The 22691-nt window shown below is 47.4% G+C and overlaps 1 protein-coding gene across 1 annotated transcript in view; it reads left to right on the forward strand.

Annotated features, from left to right (window-relative positions):
- LOC138287454 (cystine/glutamate transporter-like) overlaps positions 1-22691 on the forward strand; it is a 335349-nt gene that overhangs the window by 112539 nt on the left and 200119 nt on the right. The window contains exon 3 of the mRNA XM_069227883.1: positions 11903-12018. Within this exon, the coding sequence (XP_069083984.1) occupies positions 11903-12018 (116 nt within the window). The remainder of the gene's footprint in view (positions 1-11902; positions 12019-22691) is intronic.

The raw sequence follows: 22691 nt of genomic DNA on the forward strand, positions 1-22691 counted from the left end.
CTAAGACAAAATGGCTGTCAGAACATTCCAGAAGCAACACTCAACGCGTACCCACAAGGCCAAGCGGTGACATCAGTTGAGGCAAATCGACACTAAACAAAGTAGATCATCATCTAAATCATCATCAAACAGTTCTTCCACCTCAGTATCAAGTGAAAGTGTGTATCTCAGAGAACCATGCACATGTTGGACTGGCCGCATGTGAAGAAAAATGTCTGTCAAGGAAAAGTTGACATGCCAGACCAATGAAATCATACAAACATTGTCCGTAGACTACATTGTTGTTCAATACTTTTCATTATCGACAGTGGTGCATTGATAAACACAATACCTGTAGAGAAATACAATGAACTATCTACAATACTGCGGCTTACGCCATTGAAAACCAAAGTGTGTACATGGGCTGCACCAACAGCCATAAAAAGTCAAGGGTCCTTTGTAGCGACAATGAAACACAAGAAAACTAAGGTGCAAGCACCCATCCATGTGCTTCAAGATACATCGTCAAGTGCCTGTCTACTCAGTTTCAGCATAGCCGCTGATATAGGACTCATTTCTGTGAATTACAACATGAACGCTCATCATGAAATAGAAAGTCAGTTCCCTATGTTGTTTCATGGGTTAGGAAAGCTAAGACCATGAAAGTAAATCTGCATATTAATGAGGATGTCCGTTCTGTTTCTCAGAGAAGAATTGCTTTTCATGTACACGAAGCTTTTGAAAACAAACTTAAATTGTTACTCAATCAGGACATTATTGAGTGTTCTACTTGGCTTTCTCTTATAATGGTATTGCCCAAAAAGGACAGCTAAGGAGCTGTACTCATATTTGTTGACATACATCAGCCAAAAAAGGCAACTGAACACGAAAGAAATCTAGGTCCACGCATTGCTGACATGATAACACAATTAAATGGTGCCAAGGTCTTCTCTCGCCCCGGTTTAAATAAAGGTTATCAAATTGCAGGTACATTAAAACCTTTTCTACACATGTTGGTCTGTTTCAAAACAAAAGATTTAGGCCCTGATTCTAACCGTGGCGGGCGGCGGTAGCCGTCCGCCAGGCGGGAACCGGCATTTGGCCGCCATGCGGCCAAAATACCGCTTCCCCCATTGTGACATTCCCGCTGGGCTGGCGGGCGCTAACCAAGTTAGCGCCGGCCGGCCCAGCGGGAATGGGAGCCGCAACACAGGAGCCGGCTCCGAATGGAGCCGGCGGTGTTGCGGCAGTGCGACGGGTGCAGTTGCACCTGTCGCGCTTTTCACTGTCTGCTAGGCAGACAGTGAAAAGCTTCATGGGGCCCTGTTAGGGGGCCCAGGACACCCCTTACCGCCAGCCTCTTCCTGGCGGTAAGGGGGATCATAATCCCCAGGGCAGCGCTGCTTGCAACGCTGCCCTGGCGGATTCGCCCAGCCGGGGCAAAAACGGCGGGAAACCGCCGGCCCCGGTTTTCCGACCGCGGCTTTACCGCCGCGGTCAGAATGGGCTTGGAAGCACCGCCAGCCTGTTGGCGGTGCTTCCGTCATTCGTGGCCCTGGCGGTCTTGGACCGCCAGGGTCAGAATGACCCCCTTAATTTTGGTGTGTCATTGGCTGCAGAACTTTTCCAAGACGTAATTCGGTGTATCATACAGCCTGTTGTGAATGTGTTGAATTTTAGAGATGGCATCTTCATTTTTGGAGCTACACAAAAGGAACATGATAAAGCTCTCACACAAATATGTAATTTACTTATTGATGCAGGTTTGACTCTAAATGCAAACAAATGTGAGTTCCACAAGAGCAAGTTAAAAATCTTTGGCCATATCTTTTCTGATGGGGGTATGATCCTGCAAAAGTATAAGCACTGTCAAATGCTGAACCCCCACATAATGTTTGTATGGTGGGTTCCTTTCTTGGCAAGGCCAGTTATTGTTCAAGATACATACAAGAATTTGCCAATGTAAGTGCTCCATTGCGAGAGTTGACGAAAAAAAATGTTTCATTTCATTGGTTACCAGAATGTAAGAGAAGTTTTAAGAGAATCAAACAAGCAATTGAAAAAGCTGCTAAAATGGCATACTTCAATCCGAAGCTTCATACCGAGGTTGGAGTTGACTCTAGTTCAGTTGGATCCTCAAGGAACTCAAGCCATGTCGTCTATGCAACTGTGTTATCTACAAGTGTTACTCAACACTCTCTGAACATGTCTTAAATCCCTAAGCATGCAAGGGAGAGAATAACCATCAACTTTTTCAGTCAACTTGAAAATGGACATCACCTTATGATGATTGTGGATGAATACTCACGTTTTCCACTTGGCGAAGATCTCTCATCCACAACTTGTGAACTAGTCATTGAGAGATTAGATAACATCTTTGTGGCATGGGGCATTCCAGCCATTTTGAAGCCTGTGAATGGCCCACCTTTTAACTGTTGAAAATTCAAAGAATTCCTGGAGCATCTGAATATAATGCATCAAAAGAGTACAACTTTGTGGCCACAGGCCAACAGACTTGTTGATGGTTTCATGAGAACACTAAATAAAGCAGTACAGTATGCAACCCTTGAGAAGCTCTTTGAATAGTATATTAAATTCCACCCTACAAGCTTATTGTTCAGCACCTCACTCAACCACAGGCAACTTTGATGTTCAGGAGAGCAATGACAACCAAGTTACCTCAATGGACCAGAGAGAAGAAAGTGAGAACATTATTCATACAAGAGACTTTGTTAACAGGCAGAAAATGAAAGCCTATGCAGATAAGATGCAACATACAAAGAATATCACTTTTAAGTAAGGAGATTTAGTGATCGTTGGACAGATGCAAAGAAAGAAATTTGATGCTCCATCTCCATATGATGCTGAAGTTTTCCACATGGTGTCTACCAAGGGACAGTTGGTGACTGCCCAGTGTTTTGGGAGGTCTGTTACCAGAGACTCTTCTCACTTTAGGCCTTTGATTCCTCGGTCTTCAAATTGAGATAGTGAAGGAAAGACTGAACCTGAGAAGTCAGTGACTGCTGTTACCTTTTCACCATCTTCAAAAATCTCTGACACTGAAGATGACAGCTTCCAGCAACCATCAAATGATCAAAGCACCAGAAAGTCTGATTGAAGAAATATTGTTGTACTTGTTTATATATATATATATATATATATATATGTGTGTGTGTGAATACAGATTATGTAAAAATGTAATATTTTATTTACCAGAGGGGGGAGATGAAGGTTCTTGCAAATTTAATAACGGAATGCTTTTGACTCCAAACTGACTCGGTAGAAGTGTGACATAGTGATTAGAGCATAATGCAATGAAAGCTTGGTTTAGAATGTTGAATTCATAGTTACACTCTGAAAAATAAATACATGTAATATCCAGCTCTGTGTGTAGCATAATCATTGGTGGGTGCCCAGACCTGGCTTGCAAGTGGCTACAAATGGCTTTTAACTTCAATTTCCATTGCAAACCATTATTAGAACATTGGAATGTTGAGAGTTTCATTGAAACCAATTGAGCACAAGTGGCCTATATAAACTAGTATAGGTTCCCTGCTCTCAAAATGTTAATGCCCTAAAGTCCTCTGCCTTTCTCTTTACCCTGCCTCTCCAAAATATATGGATTGGGCAGGGGGAAGCAAAAGACACAGGCTGTACTGTTGAACACACGGAGTTTTCACAATTCCCTCCTCCTGTGGTTCAATATCACTGAGACTTCAGAAGAAGGGAGGGGTGAATAATGCTCAGCTCCTGAGTCTCCCTGTCTTGACTGAACTACAGATAAGCAGTTTATTAGGGAGAATCAGTGCTGATTTTTGACAGCATGCTTTCACACCTCTTGCTGTGAATGACAGCATGTGGCTGTTAACAATTGAACATTTATAGCAAGAGCTGTAAAACAAAAGCTTATGGACCGTGGGGGTTTTCAACCCTCTCGGTCTCTGATGCCTTTGTTTTCTCAACTGGGACGTTCCACCCTGATGAGGCAGAATGTTTTAATAGCTTTATAGCCTGCTTTAGCTGACCTGTACCTTCCTTTAAAAGCCCACTCCCTTATTAAAGGAGCTCGCCTTCAGCGCAGGTCTTTAACGCTGGAGTGGGCATATAATGGTAGGTATACCCCACTACAGAAGGATATAAAGCTCTAATGCATACCATTGTAGTTCAGAGTTAGGAGGGGATGCCCCTTTTACTCACCCTCCTAATTCTGATCCTAAAAGGTAGCAAAAAACACATTTGTGAGTTTTTAAGGCTTTTCCAGCTTGTTAATGAATTGAATACATTAAACATAACCTTTTTGCATTTGCAAACCCCGTGATTTTGTGAATCGCAGGGTTTCCAAATGCCAAAGTGCTTAGTACATTAAGCCCTAATTTTCTAAGAACTGTGTAATAGTTGAATTTTTCTTATGACCACCCATACTTCTACAATACAAATAATGTCAGTGGCGTCTATCTGATGGCCATTTTCTATGGCAGAAAGGATCCTAAACCTGATGCTCTAATTGTATTAAGGCAACTATGCCTTAATACAGTATCTAAACTCATGCGAACAACACAGGTTGAATTTCCTTGTCCTTACAAGGAACACAGTGTCCTTAAACACATGGTCCTGGACCTATTGCTCCACACTTTAGGTAGTAATTTGACTGTAACTTAGTTTTGAGTGAAAAATTAAATTATTATAAAAAATATTCAATTAAATAAAAATATTTTTGTTAAGTTTGTTAAAAAAGAAATTCCCACCTTGTGTAAAAAAATGTTTTTACTTTTCTGTATTAATTATTAAAAATGGTACATAGAATTATATAAAGTAATTTAATTAAAGCGAATATAATGTATTGTTACATTATTTTTAAATGCAAAACAGTAATTAAAATACATTATAATTAAATACAATGATGTACTAGTTTTAATTATTTTTGTATCGGCGTTTTTTAATAAAATGTATATATATTTGTAACAAATTTAAATAAAGTAACTTAACATTAATTATTGTGGAGTTTTATTTTAAGTCCCTACATTTGTTGATTTCTATGGGAGGATGTTGTAGTATTAGTGGTTGGCCATTTGTGGTGCTGCATGTACTTCACCTCTGAGCAGGAGTAATTTACTACTCTTTAGGGTCCATTTTATTAGTTATAGAAACTTCAGAAGGGCAGTTTGTGGATAGCGATGGTCTTACTCTTTTGTGGGTGTGTACACTTCCCACCCAAACCTCTCCCTAAACCTCCCTTAAACAGTCCTTACTCATTCATTATCCCTTCTCATTTAGAAGTAAGTATTCTTGATTTTCCAGCTACTCCTGTCTGTCCCTCCAACATTTACAACTAAAATATATAAATATGTGTGCAGAGACTCCGAAGTCGAGGTGGAGATCTCTGTGCCGAAAAAGATAGATGAGACGAAGGCGCTAATTCTACAGGTAGGTTTTTAAATAGTAGTTTGTGAAATGTTTGTAGTCCAAAAGTAGTACTACAAAACATACTACAAATCGCAGTTTTTGAATAGACCTGTTATGTTTTGCCGTGACCCAAATACATAATAATAAGAACCATTATCCTGTGAGACTTATTTGGAATAATGGGCCAGATGTAGGAACCAGTTTGCGACTCGCAAACGGCAAAAATTGCTGTTTGCGAGTCGCAAACCGGAGTTTCCTATGCAGAAATGCATTTTGCGAGTCGGGACCGACTCGCAAAATGCATTTCCGACTCGCAAATAGGAAGGGGTGTTCCCTTCCTATTTGCGACTCGCAGTGGTATGCAATTCCATTTGCGACCGCGTATGCGGTCGCAAATGGAGTCGCAGTTACCATCCACTTGAAGTGGATGGTAACCCAGTCGCAAATTGGAAGGGGTCCCCATGGGACCCCTTCCCCTTTGTGAATGGACCCCAAAATATTTTTTCAGGGCAGGTAGTGGTCCAATGGACCTGCCCTGAAAAAATACCGAAACAAAAGGTTTCGGATTTTTTTTTTAAGTGCAGCTCGTTTTCCTTTAAGGAAAACGGGCTACACTTGAAAAAAAAAACTGCTTTATTAGCAAGCAGTCACGGACATGGAGGTCTGCTGACTACAGCAGGCCTCCATGTCAGTGAGTGCCCATAGTCGCTATGGGGCCGCAATTTGCGACCCACCTCATTAATATTAAAGATGTGGGTCTTTGCGACCCCATAGCGAGTCGCAATTTGCTTTGTACCTACATCTGGCCCTAAGAACCTTTTGATCACCTCTGAGGGATTTTCATAATCAATTCAAAATTACTTACATATCAAATGTAATTAGAAAGGCACAGGACAAGCTGAGAGATTTCCATTTTATATGCATTAGATAAGATCATATATTACAAGAAAAACATTAGTGATTGTAGTGCAAATGACCCAGCGCTCAAAAAAGTGCTTCCATTTACAACATATATGAACAAAGACACTGTACAAATCTCAATGCTTCTGTCCAACAGTTAAAAATAAGCAGAGTATATAACTTGCTTAGCATCACTTATGGAACAAATCATAAGAGGCAACCAAAAGGGAGGGTTTGTCGATGTTTCAACCCTGAGTAAATGTAAAAGTCACTGCAGGATGTAGTCATCTGACTACCAACCTGCACATAAAAAAGAAGAATAAAGATATTCCCTCAATCCTGTGCTGTGTGAAATCAACCCAATGGGTAATAATTCCATATCGTACTCACCACCTCAATAGTAAAAAAAACTGTAAACTTCGCACTTGTATAGCGCACTACTCACCCGTTAGGGTCTCAAGGCGCTGTACGCATACCGCTGTGGAACCCCTCCTAGCTTTTCCCTGTGAGGCGCCCACTCCTGGGCAACCCCCAGGGTGAAGCCAGGCATCCAAGCGCTGTCAGGGCCATTGTGGAGATTAAGCAATCTATTGCCCAGAGTTGGACCCATTAATTAGATTAGGCACTGAGGCGAGAATTATCTGGTCCAAGGGAATTGAGCCCAAGACCCACCAAGGCAGGAATTGAACCCTGGTCCTGGGCCAGATCTCTGCATCAGGGTCTGCCGCTCTAACCATTGTGCCACACTTCTCCACAATAGGGGATGCACCCTGCAACAAGGAATGTTTCACCAAGAGCCCAGAACAATCTAGGACGAAAATAACTGGGATGTAGGACCTAAGTTTGAGTTTGGTGGAGGGGGTTACTCCATCACAAATGTGACAAATATCCAGTTCGCCATATTATGATCCCATAATAGCCTATGAAGATCGTAGTACGGCGGACGGGACATCCGTCTAATTTATGACAGAGTAACCTACTCTAAATCAGACCCGTAGTCTTATCCTGTATCCAGTGACTCTCAGCTAATGTAGCCAAATCTGTGCTAACACCAGTAAAAGGAGAGTGAGTGAAAGAACCTGTCCACACTTATTGATGTTATGGTTAGATTATCCTATACAGTGAACTCCAATATTAGTGGAAAACCATCTGTGATTGACCATGCACCATCCATGTGTGTATGGGGCACTTATTAGTAGGTGGATACAATTCCTTAAACCCTACAAGGGTTAGATTAGTTACTCTGCATATACCAACTCCATTGAGACACATTGAAAACACATAGTGGCCGAAGTGAACCATAAAGATTGAATGGTTGCCACCATGTGAAAAGTCCTACATGCTCCCTATAATAACTCCAGTTACAAGAGTATTTCAAGAACACATTTTTCTGATAAAGGTGGAAGGTCATCAGTGATAAAGCACCATCCAAGTGTGCACACAACATACTTATTAATGTGGGTGACAGCCCCAATCTGTGCAAAGGCTAGGCAAGATATCCTACCTCTTAAGACTCAACAATCAGTGACAATACTAGTTGGCCAGAATACAATGACAATACAGACAATACTGGCCGTATTAAAATGATTTGTTATTTCTCCATCCATGAAGGATAAAACAGACTTAATATGTATGGGCAGGTAAGTACCTATACTTAGCAATAGGTCACTAACCTCCACTTAGGTCCAGTTAGGTCTCAATAAATTAAACCTAGCTCAACCCTTGGTAGCTTGGCAACGAGCGACATGGCTTAATTTAGGAGAGAAAGCGTAAAGCATTCAAATATCACAAACAGTAACTAAATAAAACACAGGAAACAGTTTAAAAATCCAAAATCAATTTAACAAAATAGGAAATATTTTTTGCTTTAAAATGACACCAAAATGAAAAAAAAAACGGATAAAGGGAACCGGAGATATGAATTTTTAAAGAATTAATGCTTTTTAGCGCCAATCTGATCGTCTGGTCGCACGTCGACCGGGGCAAAGTCAAAGTTTAAGGCTGACCACGGGTGAGCCCTGCTCGGCTACAGCAAGTGGGAGGTCTCAGTCAAAAGTATACATTCAGACTTAGTTGTTTTCTTGAAGATTTGCTTCAGCGGGACCAAGTCGCCAGTCCAGTCCGACCTCCTGGAACTCTTCCTCGGATACGCGTCGCAGGAGCCCTCGCAGAGATTTTTACCTTCGGACTTAGTCGTTTTTTCGAGATGAAAATCCTTCATCCGGGGCAAACCTGAATCTTGATCTGACATCCCTGGAGTCCCCTTCAGATACACTGCCTGGGAGGTCCAGGTCAACTTCCTACATTCGGCATAGTCACTTTTTTGGAGATTTTCTTCACCGGGACGAACCTGCAAGTGAGGCCGGGTCGTGGTTGGGGCAAGCTGGCTAGAGTTGCCGTGGCGGGTCGGTCCCTTTATGGAGCTTTTTTCCAAAAGTTCTCCAAACTTCTCCAAACTTCTGGATCTTCTTCTAGATGTTCCTTTAAGGTTCTTTTGAGGTCCACAGCTCACCCCAAGGTTCCAGAAGCAGCTCTGAGATGCTCCTTGAGGATGCGGACTACAACTCCCAGAATGCACCTGATGCAAACTCCAAATTGGCCACTGGATAGTGGTCAGCTGGTCAGTTTCTTCAGAAGTTGGTGCAGGGGACTCTGGTTAGCAATCTTTCACTTGTAGCAAACAGGGAGTCCCTCCTTGAACCAGTTGAAGCCAGGCAAAGTCTTTCTTGTGGTGAAGCCCAAGTGTGCAGCTGGTGCAGTCCTCCAGAGTCCAGTGTCCAGGTGCTGGGCAATGGTCCAGCAGGGCAGTCCTTCTTCTCCTGTAGATCTTCCTTGTAGGGAACTGGTAGGGATCTGCGGTGTGGGTGCAGGTCTGCCAGTTTTATCTTTACTCCTGGGTGAAAAACAGGGGGGGGTCCTGGTTCTCCAAACAGGTGCAGGGTCCTTCCCCCTGTGATGACCACTTCCTGCGAAGTGTGGCAAAAATCAATTCCAGGGAGCAACATTCCTCAAAAATCCATCACGGCTGAAAGTGATTTTTGGAGGTTATGTTTGGCTGAGCCCACCTACTGGTGTGGCTAAAAATCCTAAACACACCCCTCTCCTGCCCTCTCCTAATCTAATCAAGGGGGCACCTAATTGTCTGGGTTTTCAGGATGTGAGGGAGGTGCTGGGTTGCTCCAACTGTCCTTTCCTGCCTTTGAAGACCAGTTTGGCAGCCCTACCCCATTCCTGCTGCCCCATCTGCTGAGGGAAGATCTCCTCCCCCAGACACATCTCTTTGTGTTGAGCCAGGCCACTTCACATCTCTCAAGGCAGCCTGGCCAGGCTGTCAGAGGCTGGCCAATCAGAGCAAAACAGCAAAACACTGCAGGGCTGAAGTTGGCAACTTTTCAGGTAAAGTTTAAAACTCTTTACCTGAACAAGTTATATTAAATCCAACAATTGTAAGTTGTGGGATTTGTTATAACAATTAATTCAATACCAAAAGTAAGGTATCTGTTACTTAAGGAGACTTTATAAATTAAAATAAAGTCTCCCCATTCTAGCCTATGAAGGCCATTCACTACAATGAGGAGATTTTTTTTTTAGCTGTTTAACCTCACCAGGGCTTAGAAAACTATTTTTATAAGGTCCCTGCTTATAGTTACATGTCACCCAGCCCTAGGGGCACATAGGGCACACCTTAGGGGTGACTTATATGTAACAGTAAGGTAATTTAAGACTTTGAAAGTGCTTTTAATTCCAAAGTCGAATTTGCATGTAACTTTAATTTAAAAGCAGCCAGCAAGGCAGGCCTGCCTTTAAAATGACACTGAGCACATCAGTAGTGCACCTATGGGTGCACTACCTATGCTAGGGTCCCTAAACCTACATGCCCTACTATATACTAGGGACTCATAGGTAGGTTAATATTGCCAATTATAATCAGCCTAATTTACATATCCACTTTACACAGAGCACTGGCCTTGGGACTGGTAAGCGGTACCCAGGGCACAGCCAAGAGTCAGTAACCACCAACATCTGTCCAAAACGTTTGGGGGTGACCAGGGCAAAAAGGAGGACTTTCCTACAGGCTCATCTCCTGCAATAGGGAATTCCACCACACACTCATTGTTACTCTTACATAGCAAGAAAGAGCCCAAAGGAAGACGCAGCAGAAGTTGCTGTGTTATCTTCCTCAGTCTTTGCACAACTAGACCATCTTGGATATAGGACTGTATTGCTACATACACTACGTAAATGTATTGCTACATACACTACGTGTATGCGGCAGCACTACGTGCAAGGTAAACAGTGGTGCAGAGTGTGGACCATTGGCCTCTGCTTTCATTGGCCTTCGCTTCCATTTTGGTTCACGACTCCATTTTGTCGAGTCTGGTTCGGTGCGTAAGGCACTGTTCTGTGTTTTTCCACAAGCTTCGGCAAGCTGAAGGGTGGGGTGTTTTTCTGCTCAACTTCGCTCCATCTGCCTGGTACGAAGGGCGCTATTTACATTCCATGAGCTATCAGTTAGAACAACAGGGGGATGCGCCTGTACACAAGGAGGAATGCAAGCTTCACCTTGGAGTCCTCTCCTGGGAACTTGGCCCGTTCTGAGGAGACGTCTCGAAGGGTGAACAAGGTACCGCCGATTGCACAATTTGTAAAGGAGGGGGTCTTTTTCTAGAAAAGACTCCTGGGCGTTAGTAAATACTATAAAAGTTGGGGGCCTGGATGGGCTGGTTTAGGAACTCTCTTCTGGGTTGGACGCAACGCCAGGAGGACTGATTGTCCCGAACAGAGGCTCCCTGTGTCAGCTGATTTGGGTTCCCCAGCTTTGTGTACGGCGGAGGGATGCAGACGCTCTTTTCGGTGAAGCTTTTCAATTTATTAAGTGTATTGTGTGTGCGCGCGTAATGTGTACTTATTCTTGCAGTCATTTTCATGCTATTGAGCATTGAAGTATATTGTGTGTGCGCGCGTAATATGCACTTATTCTTGCAGTCATTTTCATGCTATTGAGCATTGAGGTATATTGTGTGTGCTTGTATTATATGCACTTACTCTTGCAATTATTCACAGAGTGCTTATATCTTTATCATTATTCTCATGTTATTCTCCTGATGTATATATATATATATTAGTGTGGTTTCGTTTTGCTAGCTGAGAACTTGCCCCTTTAAATAAACTTGATTATTCTACTTACGAAGGTGTTTGAGAGTGATTGCTTTACATTGTGCCTTAAAATATCCTGAAGTGCATAGTTTTGATATTCTGAAGAGTAAAGCAGCACAAGGACCAATGCTCAGACATCCTCCTACGTGCAGAAAGACCAAAAATAACTAGTACTGACCCAAAGGTTGCACGCTCAGTCCCCAACATTGTGATTTACTAATGGAAACAGTTCACAAGAATGTGATTTTGTGGGCAAGATATAGTAAAGACTTGGATCACTGAATAAAATCACATATCTTGCATGTGGCATGTTCTATCTACATGAAGATTATTCAGTATATAGGCATAATTGTCCATGTGGGCTTACGGGACTGTCATTGTACTTTTTAAACACATAACCCAAATAACGGAACAATAAAGGAGAAAACAAAAGTTGATCTGTGACTTTTTTTGTTTCTTCCAGACCTGCAAGTACCGCTGTTGTGTCATTGGCTTTTGGACGTTACGTAATCGAACCTTTCTTTACCCCCTGCCATGCACCTATCTTGGCTGTAAAGCTCATCTCTGCAGTAGGAGTCTGTAAGTATGTGTGTACACATATGTATGCATTTGTATGCATAACATTACACACCCCTAACACTTGAGTTACAGTTGGTCTAGCCAATTATAAGATCACTACAAATTATAGATAGCCATTGACCACGGGCAAAGTTAATTATGTCACCTTTGAAATTGAGCCAATTTCTCACACTTTGGTATTGGCTTAGTTTGCGAGGGTTGATGACTTTACCAACATTCCTAGCTTGCTTGCTTTAGTAATATGCCACAATTTTCTAAGGATGACAGCTACTGTGGTTAAGGTCAGCAAAAAAAGTATACAAAAAGTGATGTATTGGATCCTTGAATTAATCTAAGGCACTGGTAATTACTGTGGGCCACTTCTCAGTCCATTGTTGTTTTGCAAACCACGCCACCTCAGTTTGGACCAGCCATATGCAAATCAGACTTGACCTGGATCCAATGGTAAAAGTCCAACCCAAACTTCAAGGCCGGTTCCTCCCTCAACCAGAACACAACCCTTGACCAGTTTAGCCCTAGTTAGGGGCTTATTATCCTGGTTCCATTGATAGAGTGTGCACGGGACCCATGTCTGGGCAGACCTCTCCCACTTAGGGTGACACACTATAGTATGCAAACAAGTGATGGATAAATACTTGAATTCATCTCACCCACTGGTAATTACTCGGGGCTGCATCCGTGTCCATCATTAACTTGCCACCTCAGTTTGGACTCAGCCGTATGCAAATCAGCCTTGACCTTGCTCCAATGGAAACAGTCCAGCCTGAACTGCCAGGCCAGGTGGTGAAGACCAGTAACAGGACCAACACTGTGTGAGTCTTTGATTTTAACTGAATATCCTTGTTTCATTTGGAGCAGCTCTTAAATGTATGATGTAGGACAAGGTATTTTGGTTTAATGTGGTTAGTTCTTAATGAAGAGAGCATCAGTCTCTAACAGTGGATCAAATCGTATTCATTTATGTTGAATATGCATATCAATCAATCAATCATGGAATTGTAAAGCGCGGCTAATCACCCATAGTGTCTCAAGGCGCTGAAAGTAGGTGTGCTGCTTAGTCAAAGAGCCAGGTCTTGAGGTCCTGCCTGAACTGCTTCAGTGATGCGGTCTGCCTGAGCTTGAGGGGAAGTGTGTTCCATGTCCGGGCTGCTAGGTAGGAGAAGAATCTTCCTCCTGCTGTACTTTTCCGGATCTTGTGGATGGCTGCAAGGGTGAGTTGGAAGGAACGGAGACATCTGTTGGGTACATAGAAGGGGGGGGGGTCGGTGGTTGAGTTATGCCAATCCTATGTTGTGTAGTGCCTTGAAGGTGTGGATCAGGAGTTTGTATGTGATGCGCTTGTTGACTGGGAGCCAGTGTAGGTGGGAGGAGATTTGGCTGTGACGAGTGATGCACAGGATGAGTCTGGCTGCTGCATTCTGGACTCTTTGTAGCCTTGATTGAAGTTTCTTGGTGATGCCGGCATAGAGTGCGTTGTCGTAGTCCAGTTTGCTGGTGATGAGTGCATGGGTGACTGTCTTCCTTGGGTCGGGGGGAATCCATTTGAAAATCTTCCGCATTAGCCGGAGGATATGGAAGCTTGATAAGGAGATGGCGTTAACTTGGCTGGTCATCGATAGAGAGGAGTACAGGATGATACCCAGGTTGCGTGCATGGTCAGTGGGGGCGAGACCATTACCCAGAGTGGTTGGCCACCAGTAGTCGTTCCAGGCAGAAGGGGTGGAGCCGATCACAAGGATCTCTGACTTGGCCGAGTTGACCTTGAGGCAGCTGGCCTCTATCCAGGCGGCGACTGCTCTCATCCCACTGTGGAAATTCCTCTTGCTTGCTCAGCGTAGGAGACTATGTTTAGCTGGTGTTGTTTGGTGATCTTAACAAGCATAGCCATGTAGATGTTGAAAAGCATTGGGCTGAGTGACTATAAGGCATGAGAGTGGTGCACCCATTTACATGGGGGGTTAGGCGTTCAATTGAGGGATTGGAGAAGTGATCATCAACAATTTTGAAAGGTTGCTGATAATGTTATCACAGTATTGGAGACACTGGGATCACAGTCATGTTAGACTAACGGGTGGAGGCCAAAGCTGGATTTAGTTTCACCATTCTGAGAGCCAAACTGTACTCCAAAATATTTGGTTTTCTAATTGTTTAAAGGATTGAAGACGGTGTTAAATCTCAATCTCATGAGGCAAGGTGTTCCTGCATTATGACACCTCCCAGAACATCATATTAGCAGAGAAAAAACTGTTCAATAAGGAAAGGGGTCCACTCAGTAACTGAGTTCTTGATTGAGGCAGATTTCAAGGGTTTTAGCACAGAAATTCAAAATAAGCCATACAGAGTCAATGCCACAAAGGTTCTCAGGTGCACATTTATACAGAGAATGTAAAATCTGAAAATATTCTAAGTCTCAATAAGCAGCAAAATTAGAAGGAATTTGGGAGGCTTCACTGGTAGATCCCCCAAATCAAGGGATCCTTATTTTCATAATTTTGCAAAATCATCATGCTGTGAGCAGAAACATCCTTTCTTTAGCAAATCAGAACACAAGACTAATACACCTTAACACATAAGCACTATCCAAAATTCTACAAAAAATATTCACCCTCTGTGCTAATGTCATCTGGAGATGTACTTACAAATGTTAAACAGGCAATAAGACATTCTATTAGTGAAAGTACTCAGTGAAAAAACAAATCATATTGTAGTGTATAATATGTAGAACGCAAGAACCACAGAGCTGAGGCAATTCTTGAAATACTCAGAGGTATTTATTCAGATTCATCATCATTTAAGAAACTCCAAACACATAACAGCGTCCTGTCTCCCATCTTCATCTCTCTCCCACTTCCTACATTACATTCTAGAATTTCCCTTTGGTCCATTACCATAGTGCATACATTTTGTCTAAAATGTTGTCTCACAGGGAAATGTGGCATTACTAAAACACATCAGTAGTTCAGTACAGTTCAATTAGCTTTATTCAGTCCTATTAAAATAGACCACAAAAGGACAGTACAATAACATACAACAGGATATCAAAACATAATACAGGTGCATCTAAAATCCTTGAATACAAATGCACTCATCACACATATATAAAATACTGCCACCAAATAAAGTACATAAAATAGGATCAGTTGGAAGGCCTACCTGCAATGTTCTAAAATACACGTATGAGTCAGAAAAGTATAATCAAAGTCATTTTTGCTTCACACTATATAAGTGTTATCTTGGCCAGTATGGGGGTTCAACTTTAAACAAGCATAGGAGGCTGTGCTTGTTTCTTTTTTTCATTTTTCCCAAAATTCATGAATACTCTGATTTTCATGGGAAACCCCACTACCAGACCTAGGGGGTCAGGGTATTTCTACCCTGCACCCTTCTCTTTTTTCTTTGGTCTGAGTCTGAGTCCCAAAATGACTGTCAACACTTCGTGGTTGGAGTGTTGGTAACCATTGATCAGTGTCCCTAAATATACAATTTTGTTTTTCTTTAATTACTTGAAAACTACTGAATAGATTTACAGCAAATCACAAAAAACCCAGAAAAACCAGGTATAGAAAGGAGGCCTCTCTTTCACCACAGGGAGTGCACCCAGCCCACCTAGCTGGTTCCATCTTGTTAAGATGATAAGGTGCGACATAGGTGTGGTGCACGAAATTAAAGTGTAGGAGCTTAAATCTATTGTTGCATGAGATGGTGCGTACCAATGACAACGCCCTAGCCAAATCAGCATCCCCCACTGGTTCCCCCATTTCCGTCTCCCACACCTGGCGCGCTGCATAGGGTGTGACAGGCATATCCTCCTGAAAAGCTCTATAAAATAATGTAATTAAATGTCCTGCTTCCCCCACTTTATCAGCCCACCCAACAGCTTAGAGGATGGTGGGGTAGCCGGGAAATCTTGCCCAACCTCCCTTACAACACTTTCAAGCTTTGCATATTGCAGGAATTGGCCTGGGCCCAAACTAAACGTGCCTTGCACCTCCGGAAAGGAAAGGAATGTCTCATTAGGAAATAAAGCCCCAGCAATGAGGGAGACATCCACCCGCTCTCCAGTGGTAATAGACATATGGGGGGTGATTCTAACCCTGGCGGTCGGTGTTAAAGCGGCGGCCAACCCGCCAACAGGCTGGCAGTAAAAAATATGGAATTCTGACCCTGGCGGGAACCGCCAACACAGACAGCCACTTTAACACTCCGCCCGCCACGGCGGTACAAACAAACAGCGCGGCGGTCACCGCCAACAGCCAGGCGGCAGACAATGTACCGCCTACACTATCACAACTCACCAATCCGCCACCTTTTCCGGGGCGGGAGCACCGCCGATAAAAACACGGCGGAAACAGACTACGAACGGGAAAACGCTCACCACTACGCACTCCAGGAGGAAGGAGGACAGCATGGAACCCGAATTAAACATCCTACCTGCTCTCATCTACCTTCTCATCTACCACGAGTACGAAGTCCGGCGCAGACGACAACGGTGAGTACTGCACCTACGACACACGGGAGGGGGGAGGACGAAAGGTTACGGCCACACACATATGCGACACTCCTCCCCCCCAACTATGTACACACCAATGCAGAGCAACAAGTCACAGTGACACCACCCAAACACCCCAGAAAAATGCTAGGACATAATCAAATTTGGAATAAATATTTATGTACCAAAAAGCTCCTGAAAATTATCGTACAACCATGAAAGATATTCACAAGAAAACAAATGACATACACATCAGTGTATAACTGAAGTAACAAGTCCTGCACATCCTACGAATTCATCATGTCCGTGGGCCAAAGTTTTGAGAAACAAGGGCAAAGCCCACACAGGAGACCTGAGTCCTTTGGAGAGAACACTGCAGGGGCATCAGATGTAAAAACTACAGGCACCTCAGGGGGAAGGGAAGGGGGGGCACCACAGCCACATGAGTCCACGACACCAGATCCACGAGGAGCCACCATGCCCACTGTACCATCCTGGGGAGTGCAAAGCCACAGTCTCTCAATGTCTCTACAGTGGGTGGGCTGCCCACTGTACCATCCTGGGGAGTGCAAAGCCACAGTCTCTCAATGTCACTACAGTGGGTGGGCTGCCCACTGTACCATCCTGGGGAGTGCAAAGCCACAGTCTCTCAATGTCTCTACAGTGGGTGGGCTGCCCACTGTACCATCCTGGGGAGTGCAAAGCCACAGTCTCTCAATGTCTCTACAGTGGGTGGGCTGCCCACTGTACCATCCTGGGGAGTGCAAAGCCACAGTCTCTCAATGTCTCTACAGTGGGTGGGCTGCCCACCGTACCATCCTGGGGAGTGCAAAGCCACAGTCCATCAGGTGGATGACAGTCTCCACTGGTCAAGGAGGAGGCATGGTGGGCACAGTGAACCATAAACAGTGATTGAGACGGCGGTGCCCAGCGGAGCGGTGCTTGAGAAGAAGGGCCCAGCGGAGCGGTGCTTGAGACGGCGGGCCCAGCGGAGCGGTGCTTGAGATGAAGGGCCCAGCGGAGCGGTGCTTGAGACGGCGGGGCCCAGCGGAGCGGTGCTTGAGATGAAGGGCCCAGCGGAGCGGTGCTTGAGATGAAGGGCCCAGCGGAGCGGTGCTTGAGATGAAGGGCCCAGCGGAGCGGTGCTTGAGAGGAAGGGCCCAGCGGAGCGGTGCTTGAGAGGAAGGGCCCAGCGGAGAGGTGGAGAGACAGCGGGGCCCAGCGGAGCGGTGCTTGAGAGGAAGGGCCCAGCGGAGCGGTGCTTGAGAGGAAGGGCCCAGCGGAGAGGTGGAGAGACAGCGGGGCCCAGCGGAGCGGTGCTTGAGATGAAGGGCCCAGCGGAGCGGTGCTTGAGATGAAGGGCCCAGCGGAGCGGTGCTTGACAGGAAGGGCCCAGCGGAGCGGTGCTTGAGAGGAAGGGCCCAGCGGAGCGGTGCTTGAGAAGAAGGGCCCAGCGGAGCGGTGCTTGAGACGCCGGGGCCCTCTTCAGCGGTGCTCTTCTCCACGGCGGGCCCCTGTTCAGCGGTGCTCTTCTCCACGGCGGGCCCCTGTTCAGCGGTGCTCTTCTCCACGGCGGGCCCTCTTCAGCGGTGCTCTTCTGCACCGCGGGCCCTGTTCAGCGGTGCTCTTCTCCACGGCGGGCCCTGTTCAGCGGTGCTCTTCTCCACGGCGGGCCCTGTTCAGCAGTGCTCTTCTCCACGGCGGGCCCTGTTCAGCGGTGCTCTTCTGCACCGCGGGCCCTGTTCAGCGGTGCTCTTCTGCACCGCGGGCCCTGTTCAGCGGTGCTCCTCTCCACGGCGGGCCCTGTTCAGCGGTGCTCTTCTTCACGGCGGGGCCCTGTTCAGCGGTGCTCTTCTTCACGGCGGGGCCCTGTTCAGCGGTGCTCTTCTTCACGGCGGGGCCCTGTTCAGCGGTGCTCTTCTGCACCGCGGGCCCTGTTCAGCGGTGCTCTTCTGCACCGCGGGCCCTGTTCAGCGGTGCTCTTCTCCACGGCGGGCCCTGTTCAGCGGTGCTCTTCTCCACGGCGGGCCCTGTTCAGCGGTGCTCTTCTGCACCGCGGGCCCTGTTCAGCAGTGCTCCTCTCAACGGCGGGCCCCTGTTCAGCAGTGCTCTTCTCCACGGCGGGCCCTGTTCAGCGGTGCTCTTCTGCCCCGCGGGCCCTGTTCAGCGGTGCTCATCCAGCAGGTCAAGGGAGCCAGACCTGGCCTGGACTCCCTGCTCAGTCGCCCTCGGACCGTGACGTTTCTGGACCCTTCGGGGACGGACTCCTGGCCTCCTTAGTGTCCTCCTTCCCAGCTGGGATGTGACATGTGGGGTCCACCTTCTCCGCGCTCCTGCTGCCCTTCCGCTCCTTTGATGGGGCTCTCGGGCCCTTGCCTCCCCTAGATGGTGTGGGTGGATGGATGGGGAAGTGGCCGCACATTGCTCCTTGGGGGCAGCCCTGTCGGTCCTCGCACAGCGGCCCTTGTTTTTGCGGGTCCACTTGCCGGGGGGGGGCTGGACGTGTCCTTGCTGCTGATCGATGTGTCACTGCTGGCAAAGGGTGGGCTCCAGAACCCATGCACAACAGTGACACCCGAAGCTGGGCTGGTGGTGGCTGCGGTGCTCTTGGGACTCTTTGAAGATGGAGGGGGGAGCTCATCGGGGGGAAAGAGGTCAAGGTTAGCCATGAAAAGTTTTTTAGGGCCAAGGTAAAGGGTAGGAGAAGTGGAGATGGAAGTGGAGGTAGAGGAGCTGGTTGTAGGAGAGTCAGGTGTGCTGTCATTGGGGGAAGGTGCTGGTGCTAGTGCTGTAGGCTGTCTTGAGGTGGATGGCTGTTGGGTGGGTGTCTGCCTGCGTTTGTGTGTCTTGGAAGAGGGGGTGACAGACACAGTGGGAGAGGACACAGGGGACGTGTAAATGGCAGTGGGGGTGGTGACTGCACGAGTGTGGACTGTACTGGAGGGTGAGGTGGTGATGGAAGCACTGGCTGATGTTGGGGTGCATGCAGGTGTGAGTGTAGACGTCACAGGGAGGGAGGAGGGAGACGAGGAGGAGGGGGACACAGGGGTGGCAGTGGCTGTTGGCATGTCTGCATCTGGGTGTTGCTTGGGTGAGTGTTTGTGGGATCTGTGGTGTTTGAGTTTGGATGAGCTGCTCTTGGGTGTGTGCAGGCTGGTCTGATGGTGTGGATGGGATAGGCTGAGGAACAGGAGACAGAGAAAGGCTGGAGGCAGTAAGAAGAGGGAGGCTGGAAACAGGGACAATGGCTGCCGTCAGTGCTGAGGCCAGAGCAGTGAACGCTCGTTGATGGGCAGCCTGACCCGAATGAATGCCCTCCAGGTACGCATTGCTCTGTTGCACCTCCCTTTGCACACCCTGGATGGCATTCAAAAGGGTCGTCTGCCCAACAATGAGCGTCCTTACCAGGTCAATGAGCTCTGCACTGAGGGCAGCAGGGGCAACAGGGGCAGGGGCTGAGGTGCCTGGGGCGAAGGAGACGCGCGCCTTCCTGGGCGAACGGGCACGGAGCGAAGACTGAGGGGCTGCTGGGAGGGCGGGGCTGGTGCGCTGGGTGGCGGCTGTACCTGTAGAGGCGGGGGGCACGGATGTTGCCGCCACCGCTAGGGAGCTCCCATTCGAGGACGTGTCGCTGTCGCTGCTCTCACCAGCGGTCCCCGTTGTGGTGCTCCCCTCACCCTCCGGATCACTGGTGCCCTCGGTGTCTGTTCCTGGGCCCACCGGGGCCTTGTGTCCTGCAGCTCCCTCGTGCTCCGATGCCAAATCTCCTCCGCCTGATGATGCTAATGCACACATGCACAAGAAGATGAAGAGAAAGGGTGGGGGGAGAAAAAAGAAGACCAGGTTGAGTGCATGCAATGTCAACACCGTTGGCGGAGAGGACAGACAGAGGAGCCTCATGCACTACGCAGCGCATTCGGGGTACACTACTCAGTACTACTGACTAGGACAACAGGCCAAGAGACGTCAAACGCGCACATGGGAGATGCTGGACCTTCAATGGCTGTACTTGTCACCCTACAGAGGTGGGGGCCGGGGGCACAGGGCCATGCCTAAGGGAGAGGACTACACTACAGAAAGCGCCCTGGCCTAATGTCACCCACAGCACTCCTCCCCCACCCAGACGCCTCCACTGCGCAGAAAGATAGGAGAATGTGCTGATACTCACCCCCTTGTGTCTGCTGTGATGCCTTAAAGCGCCCATCCAATTCTGGGTAGGCCACCGCCAGGATCCGGGACATCAGGGGGGTCATGGTGCGACTGGCACCCCTCCTAGGTTGGGAGGCCATCCCCAGCAGTGTTTCTGCGGTCTTCCTTGTTCCGCGGCGGATGTCCTCCCACCTCTTGCGGCAGTGGGTGCCCCGTCTGTTGTGGACCCCCAAGTTCCGGACTTCCTTGGCGATGGCACGCCAAATCTCGATCTTCTGATGGGCGCTGACCTATTTGACATGTACAGGGTGGAAAGGAGGAAATCATCAATGACCTGCATGTTAGATGTGATTGGCCCCCCCCACCAACTTTGCCATATGGCACATGCTCTCATCTGTCGGGCGTTGCACTCCTCATTCGCCCCCCACCCCACAAACTTACATCCACCCCAATCCACACAGGCATAGCCCATTCCATGTGCACCCGGTGTACTCACTTGTTGGTCTGGAGGACCGTAGAGTAGCGCATACTGGGGGAGGACCCCATCCACGAGCTTCTCCAACTCTTCAGACGTGAAGGCAGGGGCCCTTTCCCCAGTCGCAGCAGCCATTGTATCTTCCAGACCGAGGACACAGCAGCACTTGCAGTATAGGTCCTCTCCTGTGGATGATCAGGTCTCGAGTGATTAAGCAGATAGAAAATGGCGGTCACGCCCGCGGCGGTGCGTACCGCGGCGGTGCATACCGCGACCGCCGGCGCACATCGTCATTGGCTCCTGAAACCCATAGGCTTCAATGTTAACCAATGCGGCTTTGCGCCGCGGTCTTCGACCGCCTACCGCCACGGTGTGCCCCGCCAGCGCATTGACCTCACATCCCATTGTCCCACTTCACAGGTCAGGCAGCCGCCATTTCAAGGGCCTACATGGCTTAATTTTGACTGCGACACACAGGCCTAGGCCTTGCATTGCCACACATACACGCCTTTCAACCCATTGCCATTCTTTAACTGTGCAAGCTGTCTGTACGTACCTGTGGTTTGGCTGACTCTGTGCTCCATGTTGTCCTTCCTAGGCACCGTCCGCTGGGACTTGCGATGAGAAGGAGGAATCCTCGCGTGTACCGACCGCTGGTGGACCTGTCGACAATGGAAGAACGCCATATAATACTTCGATACAGACTTGACCGTGCCACTATCCATGAACTGTGTGCCCAGCTGGAGCCAGCCCTGATGTCCCCCATCCGCCAACCTACAGGGATTCCCCCTCTGGTGCAGGTTTTGTCAGTCCTCCATTTTTTGGCAACTGGGTCATTCCAGACCACAGTGGCCATGTCATCTGGAATGTCTCAGCCTATGTTTTCAAAGATTTTGAGCAGAGTGTTGTCTGCCCTGATGAAACTCATGCGGAGCTACATCATTTTCCCAGAGGAGGGTGACTTGCCTACAGTGAAGGGTGATTTCTATGCCCTTGGACATATCCCCAACATCATTGGTGCCATTGATGGGACCCATATGGCTTTGGTACCCCCAAAAGACGATGAGCAGGTGTACCGAAACAGAAAAAGTTATCATTCGATGAATGTCCAGGTGGTCTGTTTGGCTGACCAGTACATCTCCCATGTAAATGCCAAGTTCCCAGGGTCAGTGCATGACGCGTATGTGATGCGAAAATAGCAGCATCCCCTATGTGATGGAGCAGCTACAGAGACAACGTGTGTGGCTAATAGGTGACTCTGGTTACCCCAACCTGCCTTGGCTACTGACCCCAAAAAGGAATCCCCGGACCAGGGCAGAGGAACGGTACAATGAGGCCCATGGGCGAACTAGGAGGATCATCGAAAGGACCTTTGGCCTCCTGAAGGCCAGGTTTAGGTGCCTGCATATGACTGGGGGATCCCTGATGTACTCACCAAAGAAGGTGTGCCAGATCATCGTGGCCTGCTGTATGCTTCACAATCTGGCATTGCGACGTCAGGTTCCTTTCCTGCAGGAGGATGGTGCCGATGGTGGTGTTGAAGCAGCTGTGGAGCCTGCG

The sequence above is a fragment of the Pleurodeles waltl genome, chromosome 4_1 (genome assembly GCF_031143425.1).
Source record: "Pleurodeles waltl isolate 20211129_DDA chromosome 4_1, aPleWal1.hap1.20221129, whole genome shotgun sequence".
NCBI lineage: Eukaryota > Metazoa > Chordata > Amphibia > Caudata > Salamandridae > Pleurodeles > Pleurodeles waltl.